Source organism: Trachemys scripta, chromosome 2, assembly GCF_013100865.1.
Source record: "Trachemys scripta elegans isolate TJP31775 chromosome 2, CAS_Tse_1.0, whole genome shotgun sequence".
NCBI lineage: Eukaryota > Metazoa > Chordata > Testudines > Emydidae > Trachemys > Trachemys scripta.
This window is the reverse complement of record NC_048299.1, coordinates 20,281,445-20,308,649: the sequence shown is the minus strand read 5'-3', so window position 1 is coordinate 20,308,649 and position 27,205 is coordinate 20,281,445. Positions and strand designations below refer to the sequence as shown.

Genomic DNA, 27,205 nt, shown 5'->3' with positions numbered 1-27,205 from the left:
CTTCCTTTCAGAGAATGAGAACTATTTTTTTCTTTTCCTTTCCCCTTTTGCCTTCTTTTTCTGCAGATGGAGCATTTGGGAGATGTCAGCGGGTTCCGGTGATAGATGTATATAAATACGAAATTTCACCCCCCATTCTTCAGCACCTAAGGATCATCTTAGAGAAGCTTTCACATAGAGGTACAGTAAAAATTGAATGAGCGTGGACCCAAGAAATGTGTGGGGCAAAGGAGCAACAGTCCGTGGTGTAGAGTAGTGTCATTATTTTCTGTGGGTTTTGGTATTGTGTGGTACAGAAAATTTAGATCAGTATGTTTCAGGCCGGATCCTGCAGTTCTTATCCAAGCAGAACACATCCTGAGCCAGTGAATATGTAGCAGTGTTTTGGTGAAGCATCTAAAGGAAGAATATGTCCCCTCTGCAAACCATGTATGTGTGCCTTCAACCTTGTCTATGCTGAAATTTTAGAAATTGGTGTACCTCCACAAGTGTAGACATGGTTCACACTAGGGCAGGGGTTCTCAAATTTCATTGCACCGCGGCCCCCCTTCTGACAATAAAGTTACTACATGACCCCGGGCGGGGGGAAGATCAGAGCCCAAGCCCTGCCACCTCAAGTTGGGGGAGAAGGGGCTGCAACCCGAGCCCCATTGCCCAGGGTGGGGGTGGAGCTCAGGCTTCAGCTTCAGTCCTGGGTCCCAGCAAGTCTAATGCTGGCCCTGGCGACCCCATTAAAATGGGGTCACAACCCACTTTGGGGTCCCGACTCACAGTTTGAGAACCACTGCGCTAGTGTAAATGATTAATGGCTGAGGAATAATTTACCATATATTTGAATGCATCACAGAACATTACAGGATAAAAGCGCATTAGGCACCCAACTTGCCAAGGGTTAACTTGCCATCAGCTAGGAGAAATTCCTAACTTCCTAACTAATTCCTGTACTTTATTTGAACTGTTCTGGTTTCATTTAACAACTAAATCTAGTATGGCTCCAGTAATGATTAGTGAATCTTCCTTGAGATAATCCCTACACTCACTCTAAAGTGATGGAAAGGCTGAAAAGGGAGAATCTGTTTTCTGCATGGCTTAATTGGAATTAACAAAACAAAACTTTGAACAAAATGAAGAACAGTAACTTGAACAAACTTCTTTACGTGTTATAAGTGAATAAACACATCTGTTTTGGAGACAGAGATAAAAGCAGGAAAGCTTTGTAATTTTAATCTTCATTTTAAATTGTTCCAAAATGTAGGTTGGAATGATTTATTATACACCCTTACAGGACCCCAAAATAGCCTGTGGATTTATTTCCTGTTCAGCTGCCTCCTACTGATGCGAACACCGGTCAATGCCTGGTTGCATGTAGAAGGAGGATGGGAATGGACAAGTATAGCTTGCAGCATCCTAGCTTGCTCTTCATTAAGTGCTAAATCATTGTCTTGCAAGCAAAGCCTAAGGCAATGGTCTTTGCTCAGAGCAACTTTGTAAGAGCTGGAGAGATGGAATCCTTCCTCATCTGTGAGTATGATGTGGGGCAACTGTGAAGCCAGGTACTTAGTGACTACTTACTGTCTCCCAGCTCCCTGCAGGATTTGGAACTGGTGGATCTCCACTGCCTGTGGACCCTTTGTCAGACCCCACCATGCTCTAACTTGCTCATGAGCTACCTGCCATCCCCATGCTCTTGTGCAGAGAGCCATCACTGAGCTTGTTTTGATACAGGATTTCTCTGCACATGATCTCTCTATCTGGAGCCCACCATCCTTCTAGCGGATATGTTGGCATTTCTGCTGCACTTTTATCCTTGTAAAGGGGCATGCAGTATTTTCCCCTAAGGGAAATCTTATGAATGAAATGTGGACTGTCTCCTGCTTAGTGCATTGAAAGAGACTGGTGTAGAATATGCATATTAAATACCAGGTAGGGAAGGAAGGGGTATGTCACTATTAAAACTGGTTCAGGAACCTTACAAAAACACACACAGATGTTCATCTGCCTGCTTGCTTTCACATCAATTTGAGCTCTCTTGTCTAATATTCTTGACAATTAGGAATCCTGGGCACCTTAAAAATATCTACAACAGATACATATAGTACACACATTCAGTGCTTGTCATACTTCCTCCCTGCTCTCCCCATCCTCGGCAAATACTGGAGTATTCATTGTGCATAAAGAAATGGACAAACAAAACCAATTATAACTCTTCATTTGGTAGAAAGTGTGTCCATTGTTATGACAGTTCTGCCAGGTTAGTTTTATCAATGTTTACCCAATCTATTATTCTTATAATGAGGTTTAGAGGAAAGTCTTTGTTTTCTACTGTAGCTATCAAGGCCCAAACTTCCAACCCATGTGTGTCAGTTATAATGATGATCATTTGCATGGTTAATACTGCTTTCCTGTGCACTGTACAGAATATCATGTCCCTTTCATTCAATACAGACATAAAGGAAACTTGCTCATTCAAGATCACACAGATGGTCTGTCATAACTATAAAGGGAGGGGTAACAACCCTCCTGTGTACCATACTATAAAATCCCTCCTGGCCAGAGACACCAAAATCCTTTTACCTGTAAAGGGGTAAGAAGCTCAGGTAACCTGGCTGACACCTGACCCAAAGGACCAATAAGGTGACAAGATACTTTCAAATCTTGTTGGAGGGGAGGCTTTTGTTTGTGTGTTCGTTGTTTTGGGGGTTGTTCGCTCTTGGGACTAAGAGGGACCGGACATCAATCCATGTTCTCCAAATCTTTCTGCACAGGTCTCTCATATTTCAAACTTGTAAGTAACAGCTAGGCAAGGCGTGTTAGTTTTATCTTTGTTTTCTCAACTTGTAAATGTTCTTTTGCTAGAGGGTTTACCTCTGTTTGCTGTAACTTTGAAACTAAGGCTACAGGGGGTTCCTCTGGGCTCTTTGAATCTGATTACCCTGTAAAGTTATTTTCCATCCTGATTTTACAGAGATGATTTTTACCTTTTCTTTAATTAAAATTCTTTTTTTAAGAACCTGATTGATTTTTCATTGTTTTAAGATCTAAGGTTTTGGGATCTGTGTTCACCAGGACTAATTGGTGAGGGTATACTCTCAAGCCTACCTAGAAAAAGGGGGGTAAGGACTTGGGGGGGGGGGGAGGAATTAGTCTCAAATCTGCCCAGGAAAGGGGGGGTTAGGGACTTGGGAAATATTTGGGGAAAGGCAGAGTTCCAAGTGGCTCTTCCCTAAGATTTGGAACACGCTTGGTGGTGGCAGCTTACTGTTAACCTAAGCTGGTAAATAAGCTTAGGGGGCTTCCATGCGGGTCCCCATGTCTGTACCCTGGAATTCAGAGTGGGGAAGGAACCTTGACATGGTCCAGGAATACTCAAAGAAGGTCTTAACTTGCTCCAAAAGATCGCACCATGAGCAGTTCTAATTTCCAGTTTTGCCCTGTCCTTCAGCAGCACTCCTAACTATCTCTGCATCAGCTAAGGCTACATCTACCATGAAAAGAACAGGATCAAACTGCACCCTTTGTTACTGGCATAGCAACATGCCACACAGATTTTACCTGAAAGATTGTACAATACGTCAATTATAATTCATTTCAGGATGAGTAAAATTCCTGTTAGCAGCTGCACCAGCCATATTGCCAGTTAAGGGTATTTTTTGTTGCTCATTCTCTTGAGTGGTTTTCTAGTATCTTTGGTCTTAATTTTTACAATGGGTTGTTGGTTTTTATTTCCTGATTTTTACATTCTGTCAGTAGTACTAACTTCCTTGTTTTCCTCTGCTGGTAACATGCCCACCTCTATTTCCTTATTGCTAATTAGGCTATCCATCCTCATTTTTCTTTATTTTTTTGGTGTTATTGATTACTTTCAAGTAATGTTTGTGATCAAAGCAAAGGCCAAAAGGAAAGGTTGTATGTTCAGATACAATAAAACAAAATAGAATGTAGCACAAATAACACATCACAGTTTATTCTGCCACTCTTAGTTACGTACAGTACACTAGCAAAGCATACAATAGAAATTTGGATGAGTCATACTATTGATGTTAATCTCCTCAATAAAGGATCTTGACTTTATGTTGAATTAAATTTTCACGAGGGTACAATTTTCATGGCTTTTTTTACCCACTGAGAGTATTTCTGTTTATGTTAACTTTCAGTGCCTTGCTGCAAAGGTTTGTTTTCTCACAGTACTGTAATCCCGCACGGCATTTTCACTCATACTATCCTTGTCAAGACTCTGGCAATGCTCATTATGAAGATTTTCTGAAAAGTTTATGAACTTGGGTATGGGTAGGGAAAAAGCCCTTCTGATGGTTGCTGAAATTTATGTAATAATACGCTGCTTGTGCCACTGGTCCTGCTATAATGCATGAGAAGGAGGTAAAACATTTCTCATTCTTCTTCGAATGGCTGCACATGTGGGTTCCACTTAGTAGTCTGCGCACCTGGTGTGCCAGAACTGGAGAGCTTTCTGCAACAGTGCTTGTTGGGACGGTGCACATGCCCTGTGCCTCCAGAGGCTATATATGGGCATCACCCTCAGTTCCTTCTCACCAACCATCTCTTGAGTCTGAGCTCCCTATGTGGTTTACCTCAGGGTTTTTTGTCTATGCAGACAGCAAGTTAGATTCCTGCCTTTTTTTTCTTAGTTACTAGTTGGTTAGTTAGTAGTTAGTGCTCAGTATCTAGTTTCTTTACTGTTTTATTTGTTTTAGTCAGTTAGTTTTGGTGTGAGGCTCCAGTGGTATGCACTCTCGCCTGTCATTAAGCAGTGCCCATCATGTGGGGTGTCTATTTTAAATAGTGACACCCACCCCATGCATTGTCTTTTGTGACTCAGCAAGGGACACATTAAAGAGAGGTGTAGTATCTGCCGTTCTTTCAAGAAAAGGATGGAGATTTCCAGAGATCTACATCTCAAGCAGCACCTTGCAGAGCAGGTGAGGGATACCTGCTTCAGCCTCAGGGCCTTCGGATCACCCAGATTCTCACACTGCTACAGAATCTGCAGTGGTCTCTGACAGACCCCTGGATGCAGACTTTTCTCAGAGAAAGAGGGGTTGATCTTCCTCTCCGGGGCTTCCCCAAAAGAGGATCCATAACATGACTGAAATCACCCCAGATCAAAGAAGGGCTCTTCCTCCTCTTCAAAGAAGAACATGGAACATTGCCAGGACTCCTCAAGTACTTGGTACTGCTGGACCGTTGACTCATGCCTCCCTGTCTATACTTTACACACTTCTGCAGTGGCCCTTTTGGAACTCCTGGGGTGTCTCCCAGGTCTCAATTACCAGTACACTTGCAGGGAAGATTGACAGACCATTTTGCTGGGTACCTGCCAGAGCCACCTACATTGCAGGATCCTGCAGATACTGGCCCCTGTAAGCAACCAGTCTTACAAGACTACCACAGCAGCAGGTTGTACCATAAGAGGACCCACTGACCCCAGTTAATCTGTCGTCTTCATTGTTAGATGACTCAATGGCCTCAGGTTCCTCCTCCCTAGTTTCAGAGGATTTTAAATCTTATCAGGACCTATTGAGGAGGATGGCTGAATTGTTAGGCACAGAAGCTGAGCTTGTCCAAGAGAACATGTTCAAGCTTTTGGACCTTGTTCAGGCAGCAGCCCATGGGAGAGTAACCTTGCCTATTAATGAAGCTCTTTTGGAACTGGAAGGCCTTGTGACACATGCCAGCCTTCTTTGCGCTTACAGCCAAGTGCACAGAGAAATGATACCACATTCCAATGCAAGGCTTCAAGTGTTTTTATTTCTACCCTGCCCCATATTTCCTTGTGGTAACAGCTGCCAATGAGATGTTGTGACAGGGAGATTCAAATCAGCTCCCAAAGAGTCCAAGAGACTTAACTTGTTGGGGATAAATTATTTCATCTCCTCTCTCCAGATGTGCATAGCTAACCAGCAGGCACTGTTAGCAAAATATAATTTTGTAAACTTGGAAGCAATGTTTACTGATAGGCTGCCTGAAGATACAAGGGAGGAGTTCATCCTGGCAGAAGACCACTTGGTGGCCAATACATCACTTCTGTTGGTGCTCAATGTGGCAGATGCTTGTTTTTGGGGAATGGCGTCTGCAATAACAATGAGAAGAGGCTTCTGGTTACAAAACTCTGGTATAGCCTCTGACATCCAGCAAACCATAGAAGGCCTCAATTTTGATGGTCAGTTTTTGTTCTCCGACAAAACCGATGAGAGTTTGCACTCATTTAAACACTCCTGTGCTACACTTCGTTAATTGGGGATCTGTACTCCAGCCCCCAAGAGATAGCAGTACAGGACCCTATAACAACAACAATACTCTCAGCCTGGATATCCTCCGAAACAGCATGACTTTTGAGGAAGAGGCACAAGTCACAGAGCTGGAGGTCCTACAGCTCCGACTCCAATCAACCAGCTTGTTCTCTGTCATATTTGGGGAAACAGCAGATTTTTTTCTCCCTCAAGGATAGCAATACAGACACCAGCAATCATCCTGTCTCTCCCTCTAACCCTTTGGGAACAGATTATCCTAGTTTTTCAGTGCTCAGGAAATCATAACTCATAAATGGGTCCTAAGTACTGAGAGACTGGGATACTCTAGCCTCTCCATCCCCATCTCACAAAGCTGTGTTCCTTCAGTAAGTTCTGATTCTGCTCACTCTAGGTGCCCCTGAAGAAATTCACCTTCAATATCAGGGAAAGGGGTTCACAATACTTTCTGATCCCCAAGTCCAAGGGGATCAGAGATCCATACTCAACCTTCAAAATTTCAACAAGTAAACAGATATATAAGATTTTGCATGGTTTCCCTGGCGTCAGTCCTTCCCTGCCTAAACCACAATGACTGGTTTCCTGCCCTGGATTTACAGGATGCCTGTTTCCACGTGGCAGTATTGGCAAGTCACAGGTTTGAGATTTGTAATAGCAAGTTGACATTATCAATACACAGTACTTCCTTTTGTCCTGTCCTTGGCCCCAGGTGTATTCATCAAGTACATCGTTGTGGTGGTGGCATTCTTGAGGAGGAATGGAATTCACATCTTCCCTTAGATGGAGATTAGTTAGTGCCAGGCAGATCTGAACTTTGAGTTCTTTGCCATGTCCAGTTCATCATCCATCTCTTCAGTCATTTGATACTCATGCTGAACAAGGGGAAGTCCTCATTATTCCAACACAGGGGATCGAGTTTATTGGGGCGCTACTCGATTCTACAAAATTGATGGCTTTTTGCCCTCAAGACAGGTTTCAGGCAATTTGCCAATTGTGCCACCCCACCATCATGGTCCAGGTATGTTTAAGGCCACCTGGTCTCATGTACTTACGTGACTTTGCATGTCAGGCTATGTCTATGCATCCTTCAAGGGTGGCAGAAGCTAGTCTCTCAATTGAACAAATTGGTCTGGGTTCTCCTGCAATCCTGTGTTTCCTAGAGTGGTGGATGGATTAGAACAGTGTAGAACAGACTGCTGGACTGGGCAGCACAGTATGGGGAGGAGGTGACCAGCCCTCCATGGAGAAAGAAGTGGTTCAGGACTATTTAGAAAAACTGGTTGAGCACAAATCCATGGGGCCGGATGTGCTGCATCCGAGGGTGCTAAAGGAGTTGGCGGATGTGATTGCGGAGCCATTGGCCATCATCTTTGAAAACTCCTGGCGATCGGGGAAGGTCCCGGATGACTGGAAAAGGCTAATGTAGTGCCCATCTTTAAAAAAGGGAAGAAGGAGGATCTGGGGAACTACAGGCCAGTCAGCCTCACCTCAGTCCCTGGAAAAATCATGGAGCAGGTCCTCAAGGAATCAATTATGAAACACTTAGAGGAGAGGAAAGTGATCAGGAACAGACAGCATGGATTCACCAAGGGGAAGTCGTGCCTGACTAACCTAATTGCCTTCTATGATGAGAACTGGCTCTGTGGATGAGGGGAAAGCAGTGGATGTGTTATTCCTTGACTTTAGCAAAGCTTTTGATACGGTCTCCCACAGTATTCTTGCCGCCAAGTTAAAGAAGTGTGGGCTGGATGAATGGACTGTAAGGTGGATAGAAAGCTGGCTAGATCGTCGGGCTCAACGGGCAGTGATCAATGGCTCCATGTCTAGTTGGCAGCCGGTTTCAAGCAGAGTGCCCCAAGGGTCGGTCCTTGGGCCGGTTTTGTTTAATATCTTTATTAATGATCTGGAGGATGGTGTGGACTGCACTCTCAGCAAGTTTGCAGATGACACTAAACTAGGAGGCGTGGTAGATACACTAGAGGGTAGGGATCAGATACAGAGGGACCTAGACAAATTAGAGGATTGGGCCAAAAAAACCTGATGAGGTTCAACAAGGAGAAGTGCAGAGTCCTGCACTTAGGACAGAAGAATCCTATGCACTGCTACAGACTAGGGACCGAATGGCTAGGTAGCAGTTCTGCAGAAAAGGATCTAGGGGTTACAGTGGACGAGAAGCTGGATATGAGTCAACAGTGTGCTCTTGTTGCCAAGAAGGCTAACGGCCTTTTGGGCTGTATAAGTAGGGGCATTGCCAGCGGATCGAGGAACGTGATCGTTCCCCTTTATTCGACATTGGTGAAGCCTCATCTGGAGTACTGTGTCCAGTTTTGGGCCCCCCACTACAAGAAGGATGTGGAAATATTGGAAAGAGTCCATCAGAGGGCAACAAAAATGGTTAGGGGTGTGTAGCACATGACTTATGAGGAGAGGCTGAGGGAACTGGGATTGTTTAGTCTCCAGAAGAGAAGAATGAGGGGGGATTTGATAGTTGCTTTCAACTACCTGAAAAAGGGGTTCCAAGGAGGATGGAGCTCGGCTGTTCTCAGTGGTGGCAGATGACAGAACAAGGAGCAATGGTCTCAAGTTGCAGTGGGGGAGGTCTAGGATGGATATTAGGAAACACTATTTCACAAGGAGGGTGGTGAAGCACTGGAATGCGTTACCTAGGGAGGTGGTGGAATCTCCTTCCTTGGAGGTTTTTAAGGCCCGGCTTGACAAAGCCCTGGCTGGGATGATTTAGTTGGGAATTGGTCCTGCTTTGAGCAGGGGGTTGGACTAGATGACCTCCTGAGGTCCCTTCCAACCCTGATATTCTATGATATCAGGTGTAGGCAACCTATGGCAAAGGTGCTGAAGGTGGCACGCGAGATGATTTTCAGTGGCACTCACACTGCCCGGGTCCTGGCCACCAGCCCGAGGGGCTCTGCATTTTAATTTAATTTCAAATGAAGCTTCTTAAACATTTTAAAAACTTTATTTACTTTACATACAACAATAGTTTAGTTATATATTATAGACTTATAGAAGGGGACCTTCTAAAAACGTTAAAATGTATTACTGGCATGCAAAACCTTAAATTAGAGTGAATAAATGAAGACTTGGCACACCACTTCTGAAAGGTTGCCGACCCCTGTGAATATGGAGGCATAGCATTTGCTCATCTCCTTCCAATCAAGACAGTCATTATCAACACCTCTCTGATAAGGTGGGTGCATACTTGGGGGGTTTGCAAATCTAAGCTTTGTGGACCGAGCAAGATGTGGCTCTTCATATCAGTGTTCCTGAACTTGGAATGATTCACACTTGCTATGCTTTTCTCCCGTACTGCACAAGCTTGTTGGTCCAGAAGCTCACTGACAATACAACTTCAGTGTACTGTTTGAACAGACAGGGAGAGGCATAGTCCATTCAGGTCTGTTGGGAAGTGATGAAACTCTAGCACTTTTGCATCAAAGAAGGCATTGCTCCTATTGCCACTCACTTACCTTGCTCCCAGAATCAGCTGGCAGTGTCTCAGCAGGAGAGTCTCTGGGAATCACGAATGGTTGCTAAAGAACATTGTACTAGGGAACCATCTTCAAGGCCTGGGGTGTTCTGCTAGGCCATTTATTCACAATGAAAGACAATAAGGAATGCCAGTTTTCTTCTTGAATAGGTTATAATCGAGGTGCACTAACTGATACCTTTCTGCTAAGATGAGGACCAAAGCTCATGTACGCAATCCCCTCTATTCCGCTCATCCATCAGATCATACTCCTATTGAAAAAAGGTAGTGCTAAGATAATCCTCATTGGCCACTGTGGTGAAGACAGTGCTGATTCCCAGATCTTCAGTCTCTCGATTCAATCCCCTACCCTCCTGTGATTTCTGCAGCGTGGACAAATGTGGCACCCAGATCCGAGCAGCCTGTGTCTCACGGCATGCGTGCTGCCTGATTGGATCAAGTAACAAAGGACTTGTCAGTGGCAGTTCAGGAGATACTACTTAATAGTGGGAAGCAGTCCACTAGGTCCACCTACTTAGCTAAATGGAAACTTTTCTTGATCTGGTCCACTAGTCAGAGAATTCAGCCAACAGATGCTAAGATTCAGGACATTTCAGAGTACCTGCCACACCTTAAGTCCTTGGTTCTTTCTCTGGGTTCCCTGAGAGTTCACTTAGCTGTGATCTCGGCAATGCATCCTCGCATTCAAGGGAAGCCATTTTTTCCAATCCCAAGGTTGTTAGATTTTTAAAAGGCATTGTTCACGTTTTTCCTCCTGTAAAAGACTTGATTCCTCTTTGGGAACCTCCACTGTATTAATGACTCTGATGTGTCCTCTATTCAAGCCTTTGGCAACCTATTCTTTGCCTGTCAGAAGACATTCTTTTTCATTGAAATTATGTCAGCCAGAAGAGTAGAGGTAAAGCTATATAGTTTGGTTCAGATGAAGTACCGACACTTCCTACATTTTCAACAAAAGTAGTATCAGCATTTCATCAGAACCAAACTGCACAGCTATGTGTATTTTTCCCCCAAAGCCACATTCAAATAGAGATGGAAAGTGGCTTCACGCTGTGTGTGTAAAGTGAACACTGGCCTTCTATCTGGGCAGGACAAAATCCTTTTAGGCTATCTTCATGTTTCTTTGTCTCTTTTATGCCGACAGAATTAAAAATGAGGGAGTTTCATCACAGTTTCCAGATTAATTACTTCCTGCATCACAACAGTATGTGGGGTAGCAAACACCCCTCCACTGCAGCGACTGTTGACCCATTCAACAAGGGCTCAAGCTACTGCAGAGTTTTTGAGGGATGTCCCCATATTGGACAATTGTAGGGCTGTTACTTGGTCCTCCATGAGTACATTGACTAATCATTACACCATCTTGACTACTTAAAGATCTGATGCAAACTTTGGGAAAGTAATTTTGCAGATGCTATGTAAGTTATCTCCAAGCCCCACCTCTTAACAATACTACTACTTGGAATACACATGTGCAACCCATCAAAGAATGGCAAAATGGTTCTGTACCTGTATTGTAACTGTTGTGTTTTGAGACATGGTTCACGTGGATTTTCCATGACCCATCCTCCATCCCCTCTGCATTGGAGTTTTGAGACCCTCTGCACCGGTGTCTTCTGGCTTAAAGAAACTGAGTGTGGTTAGGGCAGTGCTGTTCTTATATAACCTTGGAAGGAGCCACAAGGACATGCAGGCTGCTTGTGCTGCCCTGACAGGTAGTGCTACAGAAAGTTCCAGCACACACTGGGTTCACACACATCTGAATGGAATATACATGTGAACTACATCTTTAAAAACAACAGTTACAATACAGGAAAGTAACTGTGTTTTCCCAGAGTTACAGAGCTGTCAAGAAGAGGTTGCTTAGACAGCACTGTCCATCTACTAAAGACCAGCATTACAAAGATAGCCAGAAAGCACAGCACTATAGAAGGCAGGATTGATGAGATTGTACAGTCCCTGAAGGAGATGGAAGTATTTATCACTGGAGCTGGTTTCAGAATCATCTTAACACAAGCCACTGTGAGAGATACCAAAGAAGAGGAATCCCAATGAATGCACAAGGTATTATAAATAATCCATTGGACTTCCATATTTGTGTTAGTATGCACTAAAATGCCTGAACTTATTTACTGTGGTGGTGTAAGTAGGACTTAAAATATGTATTCATTTTCCTTTTTGTCCAAATAGTTTAATCACACAGTCATAGAAATGAATGACACAGACAAAGAGATCACTCATCCCTAGCTTTTTACAAGATTCTGGAAAAGTACGAATGAAGGTCAAGTTATCCCAGATGACCATGTGAATTTATCAGAAGAATGCAAGGCAGTATGGAAGCACTTGGTGAAACGCCATTACAATTCAAACAGAGTCAAAAGTGTCACTAGAAAACATATTAAAAGCAATAATAAAAGAGGGTGATGGCATTTGTTTTATTCACTATGCCAGAAAGGGAATTGCATTTGTTTCCTAAAGCAGTTTCTGACCAGTGATTCTAAAAGGCTAATAATTAACAGATGTTATTAAACCACTTTAGAACTGCAGCTGCTCCTGCAACATGTGTTATAAGAAAAAAGAGTTCATGTAGGAAGCCTTGGGCAACCACCCACTCGGAGTGCTTGTATGGGACACTGTCTCATGCAGAGCAAAACATCTTATGCTAATATTTAAGGTAAATTAAATCTCTGAATGCACCAAGGCAGCGCGTTCCCAGACTGTTCAGCTTCCATTCAACATAGGTACTGACATTCTGCATTTTACTTGTACAGAAACTCCTCACTTAATGTCCTCCCCCTTAACATTGTTTTGAAGTTACGTCGCTGCTCCATTAGGACACATACTCATTTAAAGTAGTGCAGTGCTCCCTTATAACGTCATTTGGCTGACTTTACAAGAGAGCATTGCACAAGTTCCTCTTCTCTGCCTCCACCCCCTCTCTTCCTCCCTCCCTCCCAGCACGTCCCCTGCCGCCAAACAGCTGTTTGGCGGCACTTAGGCCTTTCTGGGAGGGAGGGAGGGAGCGGGGAAGCTGCCCCCCCCCCCCCAGGCAGGCAGGGCCCCCCGGAATGCAGGGGCTTTGGGGGCTGCAGGGCCCTGGGCTAAGGGTGCCCCAGGGCCCTGGCCTGCAGCTCTAAAGCCCCTTTCGGAATGCGGCCCTGCGAGCACAGGCTGGAGGACTCAGGAGGAGCAGGGGCAGCCGTGCAGCCAGCGGCCGGAAAGAAGCGGCGCTTTCCCCTTCAAAGCCGGCTGGGGCTCTGCCAGCCAGGCTTGGGCGGTGATTTAAAGGGCCCAGGGCTCCAGCAGGACCTTTAAATCACTGCCCGAGCCCTACTGCCGGAGCTCCGGCAGTGATTTAAAGGGCCTGGGGCTCCCCGCAGCGGCTGGAGCACCAGGCCCTTTAAATCACCACCGGGGAAGCCGGTCCAGTCCGGCATGGCGTATCACCTCTTGCCGTTATGCCGTACCAGATCAAACCCAATATAACGCAGTCTCACCTATAAGGCGGTAAGATTTTTTGGCTCCCGAGGACTGCGTTATATCGGGGTAGAGGTGTATTTTCTCTCCCTACTGAAGTTTTAACTTGCAGATATTCATTTTCTCTTTCACTTCACCTGACCTCAGTTTTATCAAGATGGTGTGGTATCATATGCAACACCATCTAAGGACAAAAGAAAAACTAATAAAAGTCAATGGTAATTTCTGGAGTGGTTTATTGGCTCTGGAGCTAGCAACAAGTTTGCAGACCATTTATAAAAGTATTGTTACTTCTCTTTATGTTGTATTTATGTTCTTATATGAGGTCCATTCCAGTGATATCCTTGAGAAAAAAAAGGTTTGACAACTGGCTTGTGACATTATACAGTAAATCAACTGTAGGCACCCTTTAGTAGAGGGGCCTCTGAACTTAATTGGGAGTGTTCCAGTTGGAAAGATTCTAAGTGCTGCAATCCAGCCTTGGAGACTACAATTCCCATGATGCCTTGGGGGAAGAGAGAAAGAGACATACTTCCTCTCCCAGGGAAAGCATACGGTGGGCTCCATTTTGGAGAGGAGCTGAGATTGCTTTTGTGGAATTCTTCCCATACAAGGAGCTGCTAGGAAGCCAGAAGCTGCTGCTATGAGCCTGCCAGTGCTTTGATCAAGGAGGGAGCCTCAGAGGTGGTTGGTGGCTTCATGAGAGCCAGGGCAGAGGCTGTTACTGTGCCTAAAGCTGACTGAGGTGGGCCTGCAGTGAAGGCAGTGGGAGTAACCACCCCCTTGTTCGGTGCTTGCAAGGGAAGGGGCACAGCAAAGAGACTTTAAGGAGTTGTCTGAATCTGAGAAAAGGCAAAGTGGTCTTCTCATCGAACCAGAACCCACAGTTGCTAACATTGGGTTAAAACAACTCTAATCTTCAATCTTGGAATGATCCCAAATTAGAATTGTTCCGCCCCTTGTTACATTGACTGAACTGATACACTGGACCAACTGAGTGCTGTCTCCAGCTTCAAGGTCTTCAAGCACACCCATGCAAGCAAGTGTTTAAAACTCTGAAATCCAGTGGAGTGTCCACGCAGAGGTGGGGTAAATGATGGCAGTGTAAATGCAAGTTAGATAAGTTTCAGTACCCAGCCAGATGGAGGCATCACCGATTTTAATTTCCTTTACAAGTAAAAGGACTGCAGCAGAGGGGTGGAAAGAGGATTCCCACCTATCCAACATCACCACTGGGATACTCAGGATTTCCTTTACTGTCAACCACATCAGGCCCCTGGGCACACAAGTGAGTGTAGCCTGCTCCTGAGCAACCTAGGGAGTAAAGAGGTACATTTTGGAGGCACCACTTGGATCCCTCAACCACCGGAAGTTCTGCAGCAGGAAATCATTTATATCTATTTTTTTAAAATGTTATTGAAGTTCTGATTATTTTCCTGAAGCTTACTGGACTTTAAAGGACTCTGCTGTAGTGAACTTGTTATCTGCTACATCATGGAGCATCATAGTTAGCATCCTGTTGTAAAGGAAGATATGCTCCACTAAGTGCTGCCAACAGGTTGCTAATACCTGGAGGGATTTTCCATAGGACTGATTGGTCCGGTTCACATTCAAGTAGAAAGCATTTATGCTCGCGCCCTTCTGGAAGTGGTTCGCAGGTCACCATTCTACATAAGACATTTTACGATACCTACTTTCAAAGCAGGAGCCCAAAGGATTCAGCCCCGGAACTGTAAGCTGAGCCCCACTGCCCAGAGCTGAAGCCCTCAGGCTTTGGCTTTGGCCCTGGGTGGTGGGGCTGATGCTTCAGCCACAGGTCCCAACAAGTCTAACACCAGCTCTGGTGACCCCATTAAAACAGGGTTGTGACCCACTTTGGGATCCTGACCCACAGTTTGTTGCTGGCCTAGATGGCCTCATAACCTCTCATTACCTGAGGATGAGTGGGAAGAGGTTTCTGCCCCCAGGGGTTTGAGCTTTGTATCAAATTTCTACTGTTTGTGGGAAATCTACTAAAATACTACCTGCCCACCTTTATTGATCTTTTAGGAGCGACAGCCCAGGCTATTCCTCAAGCTTACTGCAGCCTTTCTTCTTTAGACACTTCCTACCACCACTTGTAATGCCGATCCACTTAGGGGTGTTGGCAGTGGGGATCAAACCTGGGACTTCTGGAGCTAAATGCATGAGCTTCTACTGCATGAGCTGAAAAGACATCTGTCTTTTAGCCAAGGCTGTAGCAGGTTCATTAGCCTGTAGCTGGCCTAGCCACCACTAGAGGGGGACAGAGTGCCACTGCAAGCAAGCAGGGGGATTCCCAAGTTATAAATGGTAGCTAGTTGGAAGTGGTTGAAAGAAAGATTTTTATTCCATGGTATTGTAGTTTGTATTAGTTAATGAAAGCCAAGAGACATTCCCTGGGTCAGGCTGCGCCATAAGAAATGCTTGACTGGGCTGATAAAACCACATCCCACTTATTTTTCTCCAGTGTTTATGAGAGCTGCTTATATATTTGAAGAGATTTATTTCTTAATTAATACAAGCAGAGTAGTGAGTGAAAAGATCTCAGCAGTCCTGCTCAGTATTTTCAGGTAGCCTGGTGAGGCCCCAGCCCCTGCAGGCAGGCTGTTACACAAATGTATGTTCATTTCAGATAGTACTTTACATTAACAGACACAGTATTGTGACTCAAACCTTTGTATTCAATTTATTAACAGATTCCATTAGCCGGGAACCAGCTGTTCTGTAATATTCAGCATCTCATAGGCGATTAGATAGTATAATACTCTAAAAAAAGTTCAATAACATTCATTCAAATGTTTGATTCAATCATATACATTCCCCTTTTTATATGCGCTTTGCAAATCTTCATGGGGAATGTCTGTTCTTTGCACAAATTCCTGTTTTCACATTTGAACAAAGGTATGAATGTCCATCTCTCCCTGTAATAGAGTTAGCTTCCTTCACTGTGTCGCTTACATCTGCTGCCTCACTGCAATTCAGGGTTTTAGTCCTGAATCTTTTCCAAAAAATCCTTCCCCTTTGGGGAATCAACAAAACAAAGCAGGTTGTGCACTATAGTCCCTCACTGGACTCAGCAGTTGCTTCCTGCTTCCTATCAGCTGGGCGGAACTGAGGCATAGGGGAACCTGATTCCAATCCAAAGTTCCTAGACTGTAAATTGCCATCTGGACTCTCACTGAATCTTTGCTTCACTCCTGTCTGGGCCACTTCCTACATGACCTCACCATTCTAGGCCTCCCAGCCCTTCCTTCTCCCTGCAGGCTTCTCCTGGATCCTGTCAGCTGTTTCTCCTACCATCTCCTCTCACCTCCTAAGCACAAGCAGCTCCTGGTTATGTAAGGATTGGGCTGTCACAACATGTCTGTATCATATGACTCCTTTTGGACTACACATCCCATCAATGCCCTGTCCCCATATTCCCCCGCCCCCAATAGTTCCCCTTTTTTTAAAGGACGAAGCCTTACTGACCTTGGTCACCACTTAAGTCCCCAGGAACATTTGCTGTTTTCTGCATGTCATTTGTTATTTTTCAGCTTGACAAGTTTATTATCCATTGAGGTCCTCTTTCAGTAGTCCATCCATATTCAGCAAAGCACTTTAGAACATACTTAACTTTAAGCATAGGTTGAAGTTTTATTAAAGAATGGGACTTCAGTACATGCTTAAAATTAAGCATATGCTTAAATGCTTTGCTGAACAATAATGGACTTAAGCTTGTGCATAAATGTTTTACTGATTTGAACAGCAAAAGCAATTGTATGTGAAGTGTGTTACAGTATAAGCTAGTTTGCAGCAACACCTTGTAAGAGGAACTGCGGCCTTTGAGCAACATTTCCCATGGGAACTCTTTCCTTACTGTGAATTGTCCACTTGGTAACAGCAACATAGCCACCATATAAAAACAACATTTGTGATGTTGTGACATTTCAGCCTTTGCTTACTTGCATTTTTTTTGTTGGCAAAAACAGACAAAACACCAAGAGTCTCACCCTGAAAGAAAAGTACAGATTATCCAAGACTGTCAAATTCCAATGACTTCTCAAAACCAAGTTGCAGTCGAATGGGAGTTGCACAGGTAGGTTGTTGCAGAATGTGGAAGCAGAAGAATAAGCTTTTGGCTAAATATGAAGTTGGACAGTTGAATAGCAGCTGTAAGTGTGGGCATGAAGGGAAAGCCCCTGATGTTGAACAGGCTGTTTTTATATGGTTCAAGGAGAAGAGGGCACAGAGAGCACTTCTTGCTGGACCCACAATCAAGGGAAAAGCCCTTCAGCTTGCCGCTTCACTTGGATTGAATGATTTTGAGGCAAATGATGGTGGTTTAATAGATGGAAGAAACGCTTCAAAGTCGCTTACAAAAATGAGCATGGCAAAAAATAGTCAGTGGACAAACCAGTAGGTGAGCAGTGGCAATGCGAAAAACTGCCACACATTCTTGAAAAGTTTTTCCTGGCTGACATCTTCAGTGCTGATGAAACAGGACTTTATCTGAAAGGGCTCTGTGACAAGGGACATGTAAAAAAAAATATCTTGAAGGAGGGAAAGCTTCAAAGTACAGGGTAACTGTGCTCATCTGTGCCAACATGGATGGGAATGACAAACGCCTGCTGTTTATGATTGGAAAGTCAAAACAACCCAGATGCTTTCAAAAGGATTTTAGTAAATTTCTCCTCAGTTATGTGAGTTCAATGAATGCCTGGATGACAGGTGAGATTTTAATCAACTGGCTAAAAAGTGGGATCACCAGCTGATCTTGCAGAGCTGTAAGAGATGCCTCTTACTGGATAACTGCTCCACAACCCCAAGGAGTGGTCCTCACTAACATTCAGCTCGAATTCTTACCCCCTAACGTTACATCTTTGATGCAGCCTATGGATCAAGGTGTGACTAAGCACATGAAGGGACATTACCAATCAAAAATTGCAAGCCGGATTATTGTCACTCTTGATGTCTTGAAAACTGTAAACTTGCTAGACTGAGTTCATCTTGTTGCAAAGGCATGGCAAGATGTAAAGCCGACAACAATTTTCAACTGTTTCTGGAAAGGCAAATTTGTTGTGCTCGTGTAAGGTATGGAAGACGAGGATATTGAAAAGTTTGACAACCCCCTGAACAATGTTCCACTTCCAGTGAAAATGGAAAAAAGAGGACTTAATCGCTGCTGTGGATGAGGATTTTCTCATGTTCAAAGCGATAACCAATGAGGAATTATTGAGCACTGCAACTACTGCAAAGCCAGAGAGACGAGCTTGTGTTGATGAAACATATCATAATCAAGAGAGTGAGCATGATTTGGATGAAGTTCCACCTCCAACAAACTCTGAGCTTTTGAAAGCTTTGAACACACTTCAGCACTTTTTACAGCTAGAGGGATTGGTGACAGGGCCTACTGTTCTCACTGGGATATTGAATCCCATCTTCAAAACAAAATTGTGACTCAGAAGCAGCAGAGCAAATTAACAGCGTTCGTTCACCAAAAACGAGTGAGTTTATCCATTCTTACTTAATTGACAAGTTGATGCTTAGTGTCAGGGCTGGCGCAACCCATTAGGCGACCTAGGTGGTTGCCTAGGGCACTACAATTTGGGGGGCGGCGACCGTGGCGGTATTTCGGCAGCGGGACCTTCCGCTGCCTCTGTGGGGGGCGGCATTTTGGGACGGGACCTTCCGCCGCCTAGGGCAGCAGAAAAGCTGGCAGTGCTCCTGCTTAGTGTATTAATAAAATACACTTTGATCTGAAATAATACTTTGTTATTAAAGTATTATTATTATTTATTTGCTTAGCAGTTGCTCTTATCCAGGGCGACTTGCAGTGCGTATAAAGTATTACAGTTCAGTGTGAGCACAAACAAGGTTTACAAGTAAGAGCAAGAGATTGTGATTGGTGTCTGATTGTTCTTAAAACAAAAATAAAACCTGATACTTTTATAACTAACTCAATACTGCTTTCTTGATACAATATGTCAGTGAGGGTATGTCTACACTACGGGATTAACCCGAATTTATATAATTCGAATTTTGGAAACAGATTGTATAAAGTCGAATATATGCGGCGACACTAAGCACATTAATTCGGCGGTGTGCGTCCATGTGCCGGGGCTAGCGTTGATTTCCGGAGCGTTGCACTGTGGGTAGCTATCCCATAGCTATCGCATAGTTTCCGCAGTCTCCCCCGCCCATTGGAATTCTGGGTTGAGATCCCAATGCCTGATGGGGCAAAAAACATTGTCGCAGGTGGTTCTGGGTACAGCCTCACCCCTCCCTCCATGAAAGCAACGGCAGACAACCTTTTCGCGCCTTTTTTCCTGGGTGAACACTGCAGACTCCATACCACTGCAAACATGGAGCCCGCTCAGCTCAAGACAGCAGTCATGAACATTGTAAACATCTCGCGCGTTCTCGTGTAGTTTATGCTGAGCCAGGACCAGAAAAATGAGGCGAGGAGGCGGCGGCGACGGCAGCGCAGCAACAAGCGTGATGAGGACATGGACATGGACACAGAATTCTCTCAAACCGCGGGCCCCGGTGCTTTGGAGATCATGTTGTTAATGGGGCAGGTTCTATCCGTGGAACGCCGATTCTGGGCCCAGGAAACAAGCACAGACTGGTGGGACCGCATAGTGTTGCAGGTGTGGGACAATTCCTGTGCTGAAACTTTCGCATGCGTAAGGGCACTTTCATGGAACTTTGTGACTTGCTGTCCCCTGCCCTAAAACGCCAGAATACCAAGATGAGAGTAGCCCTCACAGTTGAGAAGCGCGTGGTGATAGCCCTGTGGAAGCTTGAACGCCAGACAGCTACCGGTCAGTCAGGAATCAATTTGGAGTGGGCATATCTACTGTGGGGGCTGCTGTGATGCAAGTAGCCAAAGCAATCATTGAGGTGCTGCTACGAAAGGTAGTGACTCTGGGAAATGTGCAGGTCATAGTGGATGGCTTTGCTGCAATGGGATTCCCTAACTGTGGTGGGGCGATAGATGGAATCCATATCCCTATCTTGGCACCGGAGCACCAGGGTACCCAGTACATAAACGCAAGGGGTACTTTTCAATGGTGCTGCAAGCACTTGTGGATCACAAGGGACGTTTCACCAACATCAACGTGGGCTGGCCGGGAAGGGTTCATGATGCTCGCGTCTTCAGGAACACTGCTCTGTTTAAATGGCTGCAGCAAGGGACTTACTTCCCGGACCAGAAAATAACCATTGGGGATGTTGAAATGCCAATAGTTATTCTTGGGGACCCAGCCTACCCCTTAATGCCATGGCTCATGAAGCCATACACAGGCAGCCTGGACAGGAGTCAGGAGCTGTTCAACTACAGGCTGAGCAAGTGCAGAATGGTGGTAGAATGTGCATTTGGCCATTTAAAAGGTCGCTGGCAATCGTTACTGACTCGCTCAGACCTCAGCCAAACCAGTATCCCCATTGTTATTTCTGCTTGCTGTGTGCTCCACAATCTCTGTGAAAGTAAGGGGGAGACCTTTATGGCGGGGTGGGAGGCTGAGGCAAATTGTCTGGCTGCTGATTACACGCAGCCAGACACAAGGGTGATTAGAAGAGCACACCAGGAAGCGCTGTGCATCAGAGAAGCTTTGAAAACGAGTTTCATGACAGGCTACAGTGTGAAATTTCTGTTTGTTTCTCCTTCATGAAAACCCGCCCCCTTTATTGACTCATTCTCTATAAGGAACCCACCCTCCCCCTTCCCCCAGCTTGCTTTCAAAGGAAATAAAGTCACTATCATTTAAAAATCATTTAGTCTTTATTAATTTATTATAAAAAGAGGGAGAGAACCCGGGTGGGGTTTAGGAGGAGGATCGGCGGGAAGGAAAAGGCCACTAAAAAAAGGTTAAAAAAATGACTTGCTTGGGCTGTCCACTGGGGTGGAATGGGAGGGTGTACAGAGCCTGCCCCTCCGCCCCCTGCATTCTTACACGTCTGGGTGAGGAGGCTATGGAACATTGTAAGGAGGGAGGGGGGTTATACAGGGGCTGTAGCGGCACTCTGTTATCCTGCTGCCATTCCGGAAGCTCCACCAGACGCCGGAGCATGTCTGTTTGCTCACGCAGCAGCCCCAGCGTTGCATCCTGCCTCCTCTGATCTTCCTGCCGCCACCTCTCATCTCGAGCGTCTCTCCTGTCTTCACCTTGGTCCCTCCTGTCCTCACGTTGGTCCCTCCTGTCCTCACATTCACTGGCTTCTTTCCTATACTTTGAAACCGTGTCCTTCCACTCATTCAGATGAGCTCTTTCACTGCGGGTGGATTCCATGATTTCTGCGAACATCTTGTCTCGTGTCTTCTTTTTCCGACGCCTTATCTGAGATAGCCTTCCGGACGGAGGAGGGAGGCTTGAAGAATTTGCAGCTGCTGGAAGGAGGGAAAAAAGGAGATAATTTTTTAAAAAAATACATTTTGCAGAACAATTCTTATACTCTTTCACGGTGACCAACACTATTCACATTACATAGCACATGTGATTTCTGTGCAAGGTCGCATTTTGCCTCTTAATATTGAGTGCCTGTGGCTTTGCTGCTAGAGATCACAGACGCAGGTCCGGGCAACAGAATTCAGCTTGCATGCGCCCATGGTAAGCCATTGTCTTTCGTCTTCTGCGCCCTCCTTTCCCACATACCAAGCAAAGCCCGTTGAGTGCTGCGGTTTTCCTGTTAACCTTCAGCAGCAGAAAACAAACTAACCCCCCCCATCCAATTCTCTGGATGATCGCTTTATCCCCCCCCCCCCCACCGTGTGGCTGGTATCAGAGAAGACCCCTGCAGGAACCAAACTAACACCCCCCACCCCGCCATGAATTCTCTGGGATAATCACTTTACCCCTCCCCCCACCACGTGGCTGGTATCAGGAAAGATCCCTGCTAGCCAAATGCGAAAAGCTCTGGGCCAATCACCCCCCTCCCCCCGTGCTTAGCTAAATGCAGGAAAGGATTTCTTTTCAGCCACAGGCAAACAGCCCAGTAGGAACGGCCACCTCTGTCCCCTTAATTAAATTCCTGTATTTCAACCAGGTTACCATGAGCGATATCACTCTCCTAAGGATTACACAACGAGATAAAGAACGGATTTTGCTTGAATGCCAGCAAACACCGGGACCATACGCTGCCAGGCTTTGTCATGCAATGATACCAGATTACTTGCTGCAAGCATGGCATGGTCAAGTGTCCTACCATGGAGGACAGAATAAGGCTGCAGTGCCCAGAAACCTTGTGGCAAGGCTTTTGGAGTACCTCCAGGAGAGCTTCATGGAGATGTCCCTGGAGGATTTCCGCTCCATCCCCAGACACGTTAACAGACTTTTCCAGGAGCTCTAGTGGTCGCGAATGCATCCCAAGTCCTCAGGGCAAAGTAATCATTAAAAAACGCTTGCTTTTAAAACAAGTTTTATATTTTAAAAGGTAAACTCACCTGAGGTCCCTTCCATGGGGTCGTGGTCTTGGATACTGGCTTGGGAGGGTTGGGAGGGTACTTCAGTCAGGCTGAGAAAAAGATCCTGGCTGTTGGGGAGAACGGAGTGCTGTGTGCTCTCCGCAAGCTCGTCATCCTCCTCCTCCTCCTCCTCTTCTCCGTCTGCAGAATCCTCAGGTGTAGCTGATGAGATTATCCCCACCTCGGAATCCACGGTCAGAGGTGGGTAGTGGTGGCGGCCGCCCCTAGAACTGCATGCAGCTCGGTGTAGAAGCGGAATCTCCGTGGCTCTGACCCGGAGCGACCGTTTGCCTCCTTTGTTTTTTGATAGGCTTGTCTGGGCTCCTTGACTTTCACGCGGCACTGATCTGAGTCCCTACTGTGGCCTCTCTCCATCATGCCCTTGGAGATTTTTTCAAAAGTTTTGGCATTTCGTCTTTTCGAACGAAGTTCTGCTAGCACTGAATCCTCTCCACATATAGCGATCAGAGCCAGTACCTCCTGTACGGTCCATGCTGGTGCTCTTTTTCGATTATCGGCCTGCATGGTTACCTGTGCTGATGAGCTCTCTGTGGTCACCTGTGCTCTCCACGCTGGGCAAACAGGAAATAAAATTCAAATGTTCGCGAGGCTTTTCCTATCTACCTGGCCAGTGCATCCGAGTTCAGATTGCTGTCCAGAGCGGTCACAATGGTGCACTGTGGGATAGCTCCCGGAGGCCAATACCATCGAATTGTGGCCACACTAACCCTAATTCGAAATGACAATATTGATTTTGGCGCTACTCTGCTCGTCAGGGTGGAGTACAGAAATCGATTTTAAGAGCTCTTTATTTCGGAATAAATGGCTTTGTTGTGTGACGGGTGCAGGGTTAATTCGATTTAACACTGCTAAATCCGAATTAAAGTCATAGTGTAGACCAGGCCAAAGCGATAAATGCAGAACAGAACACATATTTAAAATGTACAGTATATATACTAATGTAATACTGTAGCAATAATAATAAATATACGTCATTGTTACAATTATAGATTGTTAGCATGTACTGTAGCTGTTTTGCGTATCAGAAAAAGCAGGCTGCCTTTGGTCAGATGATACTCCCCATAAGAGCAACAGCCACTTAGGAACAACATAACAAAAGGGCACCGATATGTTGCTAGTAACAAGTGTCTACTATACCAATCACCCCCAGCAAACAAACAAACCATGAATAGAAAAGTTTGCAAATAGTCAGTTGGTTAAAAATTATTCACCTAATCCATTCATACTATTGATAATGAATACATTCGCAGAAATCAGGCTTGGTGTGAAAACAATTCATGAATAGAAGGAGGGCTAAATTTACCATACAATTAACAATTAATAAATCACCCTGCTCTGTAGAGGAACAAAGAAATGCTTTACTTTGTGTTTTGAGTCTCTTGATTCTCATCTCTGTCACCACTGATAATCTGCAGTTCAGAAACTCTGCAAGTCTGATCCTGATATTTTGTAGTCTTCCCTTTTCCTCCATCAAAATGAACTTTGTTCTGCCACTGGCTGAGGGTTTGAACAAAGAGAGGAGAACATTCTAATGCTGACTTGACCTGAGACTTGAGTCAATGTGGATTCTCACAAAAGACTTCCTAGCCTCATCTGGTGTCTGTTAGTTCTAGCACATCAGGCAACACTGTCAATAAATAAATAAAAATTGAAGTTGTGGGCTCAGGAGTGGACATCTTAAAAAGGAAGAGTTCTTGGACGCCAAGCAGAATATTACGTGGTCAAGACTTTAATTTCAATTCAGAAATTGTGTAAAGTATGCTTGAAACTAGTTTGAGGGAAACACAAGTTTCTTTCCTTGATGTCATCACAAAAGAGTGTCCACTTTTAAATTTTATTTAAAAGGTATACTGGCCATCATCATCCAGTCCAGTCTTGGTGCTGTAGTGTCTGACTGTGGTGTATGTGTATCCATGGTATGTGTATGCTCTGTCTGCCAAATTTGACCATCTTATTAAATGTTCAATTTTTGTTCTTGGTTCAAGAGAAATCCTGCTTTGTTTCGTTCAGAAGATTTTAGAGAAGATTAGGCACTTATCTATGCTGAGTTCTTTTCGAATAATTAGATTGTTTCATCCCTGGTTGTATATTCAGCTGTTTTAGGAACCCTAAGATTTCCTTCTGGCATTATGCCAAAAAGCCAAACATCAATAGTAAAGCAGGAAGCACTACTGATATGACACTACTCACCTGCACACCTACTTTAATTATATGAATTTAGGACATCAAGGTCTATTTTTTGCAATTTCTGTGTTTATAAAATTTTAGGGGCATGACTGTTTTCAGCAAATTATGACAATCTGTGCTTCTAACAGCTGTGTAAAGTATTGTTTTTGTTATTTCTATCTCAAGCTGTTTGAGGCCTTTACCCTTTCCTCCTTTTGGACCGTTCCTTGGTTTTAAGGTTCCAGGGATTCTTCCCTGAACTTTGTCTTGTGGCTTTCCATGTGACCAGTTTTCTTTGCAGCCTTTGAACTTTGGGAAAGGCTGAGGTCCATCTCCTATTCCCTGGGTAGTAGCTAATCTTCATAGGAAGCTCCAGCACATTATCTCTGTTTGTGGAGAGGAGGCATGAAGCCTGCTTTTTCCTCCTCCTAATCTGCTAACTTTGTGGGGAGGACTGGTGTCGTACTCCTCTTCATAAGAGCATATCTTTGGTGGGAAGACTAGTTAGTCCATTTTCCTCCCTGCTTTTCTTGGCAACAGTAGGTCCTAATATCCCTAGTTTCTCTACTCACTCTGTTGGACCATGATGCAGCTGAGTTTAAAATGTGTGCACTTAACTGTATCTGCCTCATAGCACATGAAATTTAAGTTCAGAAGTGATTCAGGTCCAGCAGAGACACTATCAGAGGAGCTGACATTTGGATGCATGCATTTTATGGGTAAGAAACATCCAGCCAGCTTTAGTATTCCTCTGGAATTTGTGCCAACCCTAAGAAATATTTATATTTACATACCCACAATTCTTGGAGCATTGAAAAAAAATCACGTATGGTAACTCTTCCTCGTATGACACTTTCATTACTTTGCTGAAATCCCCTGGGTGCTCATTTCTTATCCTTGTGACAGCATAATCTAAGCAACACCAAATTTCTGAAATACCTGGTCCCTAGCCTTTTGCCAGATAGCAGAGGTTCAGGCTATATCTAATCCTGCCCTATTATTACAGCATAAACTGTTCTTTGTAACTCATGATAGGGCAGGTCCTGGATTCATTTTAACTTCTTCCTGAAGGAAGTCTGACAGGTCAGTCTTAGTGGATCTTTCTGATACCTAGTGATGCAAAAATATCTTCATAGTAGCAGATTTGTCTCTAGGCCCTGAGTTAATACTGTAATGATCTTGCAATCGCTATACCTTTGTCATTTGCCACCTTTCTTTAAAATAGGGACTAGCTACATTTGATTATACACCTTTGTTTTCCAATCATTCCAATTCACATTGTACTTCTGGCATTGTTTCAACAGTTTCTTTGAACTAATCACATAAGCTGTTGCAGTAGATTCAGCTTCATGTTGATTTTTGTTCAGCTACCTGGCTATTTCAGCAATAACTAATGTCTTGGGTGATAAAAGTTGTTGCAGTGTCTTTATAGTTCATGTAACTGATTTTACTGGAGCAGTCAAACTGTGCAATAAGCACTACATTTTCCCTGCCATTAAACACAGTAGGACTGGAACTCCCTTATCTGGTGCTATCTCATTAACTTCAAAATATTACTCCAGCCTCTCTCTCTGTATATCACCACTCCTCTGTTGAGTTGTTGAAGGCATCAATTTTTCCAATGTAACTTGCCATCTTATAGTGCTAAACCTCCCTGCTGTTTAACTGAGCAAGTTAGACTTGAGGTCTGATGATGCTCAGGTAGGAAAGGCATTAACAATCTCTGTCTTCTGTCACACACAGATCTATGTGAGGTTCCTCCCGCCCATTTGCTCTCTCTTTGTCTCCAAGGTTTAAGATAATTTAAAAAAAATCAGTGGCAAATGTAGAGTACATGTGAAATCAATTAAACTTTGAACAGCCGGCAAACAAATAAACTATGAGCACTGTGGAGTTATCAGTTTTTCTTTCTTCTTCGAGTGATTGCACATACGCAGTCCACTTCCGTTGTGCATATGCCCTGCATGCAATTACCAGACATTTTTCCCTCAGTGCTACCTGTCGGGGCAGCTCGAGTGCCCTCTGCTGCTGAGTGTCTCTGGCATCAGTATAAAGGGCCCAGCCAATCCCGAGCCCTCTCAGTTCCTTCTTACTGCCTTTGACGGTACCTTGCAACTGCTCTTCTTGCATTTGCAAGGTCTCTCAGAGGACTGTGTTCTCTCTATTGTAAATAGTGTTATTAAGGTTATTAGTACTTAGTTCGATTTTTTTTAACTATCTCAGGGTTTTGATCGACTCCTGGTCCCAAGGGATGTCTCAGTCACTCAATGCTTCCAGCATTGCCTCTGAGCAACCTGTGCTCAA

The 27,205-nt window shown here is 44.6% G+C and overlaps 1 protein-coding gene across 1 annotated transcript in view; it reads left to right on the top strand.

The window, feature by feature from the left end:
* PTPRN2 (protein tyrosine phosphatase receptor type N2) overlaps positions 1-27,205 on the top strand; it is a 960,120-nt gene that overhangs the window by 266,184 nt on the left and 666,731 nt on the right. The window contains exon 3 of the mRNA XM_034760012.1: positions 67-180. Within this exon, the coding sequence (XP_034615903.1) occupies positions 67-180 (114 nt within the window). The remainder of the gene's footprint in view (positions 1-66; positions 181-27,205) is intronic.